The following is a 6,056-nucleotide window of genomic DNA, read 5'->3' as shown; positions in this document are numbered from 1 at the left end:
ATTTACAATCCAATGTGAAGCTTTGGTTTTAAGCAAATTAACCAAAGACATGCCAAGCATGAAAGTAGACTCCAGCTCATGGGAGCATATCAAGGGGCTTGCACTAGCGGATCCAAACTTCTCTTCGCCACAAGAAGTAGAGGTATTACTAGGCGCAGATGTCTACGTAAACATACTGCAAGAAGGACAATGCAGAGGTCCAAAACATTTGCCTGGCGCATTCAACACAGTTTTTGGATGGGCAATTTCGGGATCATTACAAACCCTCAATACTCACCAAGTATACATTCATCATTGCACCATTGATGAATTAGTCAAGAGATTCTGGGAAATAGAAGATTTACCAAACAAGAGGTTTCTAACACCAGAAGAAGAGCAATGTGAGAAGCATTTCGCATCAACCTATTCTCGAGATGAATACGGGAGATACGTCGTAAGACTTCCGTTCAAGGATAGCCCTAGACTTCTTGGAAACTCTAAAATAATGGCCATTCGTCGCTTCATGACTGTTGAAAATCATTTACAAAACAATCCCAAAAGTTATGAGGAGTACAAAAACTTCATGGACGAATACCAGCAACTTGGTCACATGAAACAAGTACACCAAGAACCTCTGGGAACATCTTCACAAAATTACTATACCCCTCACTTTGGAGTGCGCAATGAGAAGAGTAGCACAACTAAGATGCGTGTTGTTTTTGATGCATCAGCCAAGTCATCAAATGGCACATCACTGAACGATACTCTACTAGTAGGCCCAAAACTTCAAGATGACTTAGTCAATATCCTACTTCGTTTCCGATCGCACCCCATTGCTATGAAAGCGGATATAGCTAAAATGTATAGGCAGATTTGGGTACACCCAGATGATACCACCTTTCAAAGAATAATTTGGAGATCAAAAACCTCAGAACCACCTCAAGAGTACAAATTACTCACAGTCACGTATGGGACAGCGTCAGCACCTTACCTTGCCACGAAGGTTTTACAGCAACTTGCAAAAGAGGTCAAAGCAACGTTTCCCCTGGCATCAAAAATATTGACTCAAGACTTTTCAATGGATGACTTATTAACTGGGACAGACTCGATATCAAACGCCTTGAAATTGCAAGCAGAATTGCTGGAAGTTACAGCCAGCGCAGGCTTTGATGTTCGCAAATGGGTCTCAAATGAACCAGAAATCCTTGAAGCTGTTGCTCCTGACAAACGTGAGATCCAAGTACCTTTATTGTTCGGAAAAGAAGAGACGGTGACAACGTTGGGGTTACAATGGACACCAGCAACGGATGAATTTTCATACGTGGTCACATCACCTCCTGATCGCCAGATTATCACAAAGAGAACAATATTGTCAGACACTGCAAAGATTTTCGATCCACTGGGATTACTTTCTCCAGTAACCATCAGAGCGAAGATATTCCTCCAAGATATTTGGAAACATAATCATGAATGGGATGATCCATTACCAGACTCGTTAGTCAACAGATGGCAAAGTTTTCGTAATGATCTTCCAGCCATTGAAACCATTCGCATCTCGCGATACATATCACAAAAACAGGTACGAGTCCAAAGCATTCAAGGATTCTGTGATGCGTCAGAAAAAGCATATGCAGCAGCTGTCTATCTAAAAACAACGAATTCAAGTGGAGAAGAAAAAATGAGCCTCATAGCAGCAAAGACCAAAGTCGCACCGACGAGCACAGTAAACGTCCAAAGACTGGAACTTTGTGCAGCTCTTTTACTAGCACGATTAATTAAACTAATACAAGAGTCAATATTCAGTATTAGCGAAATATCACCCATCATATGTTGGTCAGACTCAAAAAACGTCTTAGCGTGGCTGAAGTCTCCTCCATATAGATGGAAGACGTTTATTGCCAATCGAGTGGCTGCCATTCAAGAAACTGTACCAAAAGCTAAATGGGTCCATATTCCAGGCAAAGAAAATCCAGCGGATTGCGCTTCACGCGGAACAAGAGCGGTGGAGTTGAAAATCCACTCCTTGTGGTGGAATGGTCCTGAGTGGATCTTAGACTCGGAGTTCCTTGAGCCAAAACTCGAAACAGAAGAAACCGAGGAATGTTTAAGAGAAGAACGAAAAGTACAATCCTATGTGGTGGAACGCCAATACGACAAACAACTATTGTCAAGTTACTCAAGTTTACGAAAACTCCTACGAGTCACTGCAGTTATATATCGGTTCATTTACAATGCCAGACAAAAAAACAAAGCAGAGAGGAAGAGTGGCCCCTTAACTAAAGAGGAGCTAGATGCTGCACTCTACCATTGGATCAAAGTAGTTCAACAAGAAAACTACATGAAAGAAATACATCAACTGAAACAAAACCTGCCTATCTTGCCAAAAAGTAAACTATTAACGTTACAACCCTACATTGGACAACATGGAGTCCTCAGAGTGGGAGGTCGTCTCCGCAACGCCAATCTACCAGTTACTCAAGCACATCCAGCAATCATACCTCGAAGAAGTGACTTGACCCAACTTCTCATCAACCATGAGCATATTGAAAGCCTACATGGAGGAGCTCAACTGGTCATCTCCAACCTACAAAAAAGGTTTTGGATAATTGGCATCCGAGACGCCGTAAGATATCTAATTAGAAAGTGCGTTAGATGTACTCGTCACAAAGCGACGACATTGCAGCAACAGATGGGCGATTTACCACATGCAAGAGTCAATCAAGCAAGACCATTTCTAAAATGCGGCGTAGACTACGCTGGCCCTTTTTTACTGAGAGTAATCAAAGGACGTGCTCTCAAGATGTTTAAAGCATATCTTGCCGTTTTCATTTGCTTTACAACGAGAGCAATGCATTTAGAACTTGTTAGTGATCTGTCAACTGCTGCATTTCTCGCAGCACTAAAAAGATTTGTTGCCAGAAGAGGAAAATGCAGTGATATATATAGTGACTGCGGATCTAATTTCGTTGGAGCAAACCGCGAACTCAAAGAATTTCTGAAATTGATACATAGCACACCCAACCAGGATAAAGTGTCAGGATGGCTTGCCGACCAAGGAATCAACTGGAATTTTAACAGTCCAGCGGCTCCACACATGGGAGGCCTTTGGGAAGCTGGGGTAAAATCAGTCAAATATCACTTAAAGAGAATTGTTGGGAACGCTAATCTTACATACGAAGAAATGAACACCCTCATATGTCAAATTGAAGCGTGTTTGAATTTAAGGCCGCTGACGGCACTAAGTACAGATCCAAATGACCTTTCTGCATTAACCCCAGGTCATTTTTTAATTGGAGATGCTCCGACAGCAATTCCAGAACCTGACCTTACAAGCGAAAAGGTCAATCGCCTATCGAGGTGGCAATTTGGTCAACAACTTCTCCAACATTTTTGGCGAAGATGGAAAAATGAATACCTGTCGCGTCTTCAACAAAGGCCAAAATGGGCCGCAGCAAAGAAAAACTTAGCAATTAACGACCTTGTCTTACTTAAAGACGAAGATCTACCACCCACGAAGTGGAAGATGGCAAGGATTCTCCAACTTCATCCTGGAGCTGATGGATTAGTTCGGGTGGTCACTGTGAAAACCGCCTCCGATAAACAACTCAAAAGACCAATAGTGAAGTTATGCAAACTTCCATTAGAATAAATGTACAAACGGCAATATTTTACATAAACAAGCACACAATTTATTGAAATAAAATATTTCAAGGCGGTCGGAATGTTAGAACCAAGTTCTGGAGAAAATCTAGTATAGGGAAAAATATACCTAAAACTTTTAATATTCCTTAAAATATAACCTAAATTCATAACTTTTAATATTCTTACCACTATGCACCTAAATTCATAACCACATAAATTTTAAACTGTCACCGAGGAACGCTACTCCTACCACAATAGCAGTATAGAAGCTTTCCCCCTAAACGAAAAACCCCTACGAAAAGTTGAAAACATGTTTTGATAAAAAGTCAGTCGCGAAAGCGTTGAGGTAAAGGTAGCGGTCCATTCGACCACACCTGAAAGATATGTGTGTTGTTTGTTTTTAAATCGAAATAAAGTTTGTTTTTCGATAATCTTACTAGTCAACAAAATTTCTACACCTTTTATACGCGAGCACGAACAAATCGAGTTGATATGAATGAAGCTGTTTTTGCTCATGTCTATTTTAAACTTTAATCACAGATTTCGCTTACCATTTCACAAGCATAATAAACACTACTGAAGGGCGCAAATCTATCTGTGATCGGTAATGGTGACCAATATAGCAATATGCCCAATTAATCAGTTTGAACTTCATTTGCACATTTCTATTCGTTAATTTGAAATGTTGCGAGAAATTTGAATGGAATATAAGTAGATATCTCTATCAGAAGATAATTTTTGATGTTGATATTTAAGATTCATTGAGTTAAAAAAATTGGTATTGGTATTTCAAGTAAGCTTAGATATCAACATCGGTGAATTTACGATATGGGCTTATGATGGTAGTCTGTTTATAAGATTAAGTCGTTACTTTAAGTGTCACTAGACAGTATCTACCTCCAAAATCGAGAGTTAGTAACTTTATAACCATCTCCTAGTCAGAGGATATCCGAGGGTCAATTTTTTATATCATTGACTGACGAAGGCTCACTATAGCTTAGTCAACTTTTGGCAAGGCCTAATACCGTTTTTGCATGACTGTCGCCGTCAAATTCCTTTTAAATCATAGATCATTAGATCATATAGCATCCACCCTTGATTTTCATTACGCAACACACGTTGGATTCGTAAACCTCGACGTGTACCACGATTAGAAGCATTAAAATGCAAAAACAACACACTGACCGCATACATTTTTGGTAAATAACAGAGTCACTACAGCTGTTTTCGGGGGAATCGGGGCTGAACGAGCGACCGAGAGGGCGTAGAAGAAAAAGCCTCCGGCGGCCGGTCTCTTAAAGGGGGTAGTTTCGAGGGAACGAAATTCAAATGCAAGGCGCGTCCCTTCAACAAAAAACATTGAATTCGTTAATACGGACGTTTTAGGCAATTACAATATTGAAATTTTATACAATTAAGTAATATTTAAGAAAACTAAGCACTACTTTCAAAGTCTAAACTTTAAAAATACAACGAAACGAGAAGGCGAAGTAACAACAAGAGGTAAACATTTTTATAAATGGCAAAAATTAACGGTAAGCCAAGGCTTAGCGCAATTTCACCGCCTTAAAGAAAGTGCCAAGTTTAGAAATAGATTGTGGGACAATAAAAAGGTGGAAAATTATGAAATTAGGCTTACATTAAAGCTTGAAACCTACTTTATATTATATTTAAAATCCATCCATGAGCAAATCCTCAAAAAATATGAAAATGGCAACGAAAAAGGACCCACTCTCTAATTTTTTCCCCTTAAAAAAATGGCGGCCACAAACGGGGTAATTTGTCACGGCGGCAATATTAAAGCAGTCTTATCTCACTATCGATAGGCCATTTCAACCAAAAGGCATTAAGAAAAAACAATCGGATTATTATGACGCAACTATACGTAAAAAAGGCCAATATTGGTCGCGCTGATATTTACCAATAAAACAGCGTATCCATGCTAAAATATCGCAGATTGGGGTAGTTTTTAAAATTTAAAATTAAACATACTTAAAATAAATTTTTCTCAAAAACCTTAAAAATGGTCCTAGAAAAAGGTTTAAATTTTGATATCAAACCGTTCCCAAACGTAACAAACGAATAAACGAATATTTCATGTCAAAAAGGTGGCCACAAAATGGCTAAATTTGAAAAAAACTCCATGTTATTTCTATGGGAAAATTTAACTTTTTCACCAAAAACACTGACAAATTTATGCAAATGAAAACCACCCTTAGCAACTTTATTTTTTATACAATAAACTAATGGGTGGATCTTCTTGACATTTTAACCACATATTGAGGGCCCGAATTGTAGTTCTGTGGAATTTTTTCAAAGCAGTTAATACGATACAAAAAAAGTTATAACCAATCAAAAAACCATCCTTATACATTAAAGTCGGTATGAAGTCTTATCTAAGAGAGCTATCGCTCTCCTAGAATAGAGACTATAGA

General features: G+C 38.9%; 1 protein-coding gene across 1 annotated transcript; it reads left to right on the top strand.

Annotated features, from left to right (window-relative positions):
• The first annotated feature begins 451 nt into the window (after positions 1 to 451).
• On the top strand, positions 452 to 4,019 carry LOC149662734 (uncharacterized). The gene is made up of 2 exons (XM_089842359.1): positions 452 to 3,221; positions 3,288 to 4,019. Exons 1-2 carry the CDS (start codon positions 485 to 487, stop codon positions 3,626 to 3,628), a joined length of 3,078 nt encoding a protein of 1,025 aa, XP_089698485.1. The 5' UTR covers positions 452 to 484; the 3' UTR covers positions 3,629 to 4,019.
• The last annotated feature ends 2,037 nt before the right edge of the window (positions 4,020 to 6,056 follow it).

Source organism: Phalangium opilio, unplaced genomic scaffold (assembly GCF_054372755.1).
Source record: "Phalangium opilio isolate 3A_F unplaced genomic scaffold, DU_Popi_V2 ptg000063l_1, whole genome shotgun sequence".
Lineage (NCBI taxonomy): Eukaryota > Metazoa > Arthropoda > Arachnida > Opiliones > Phalangiidae > Phalangium > Phalangium opilio.
The sequence above is the reverse complement of the archived record's forward strand: the minus strand, read 5'-3'. Positions and strand labels throughout refer to the sequence as shown.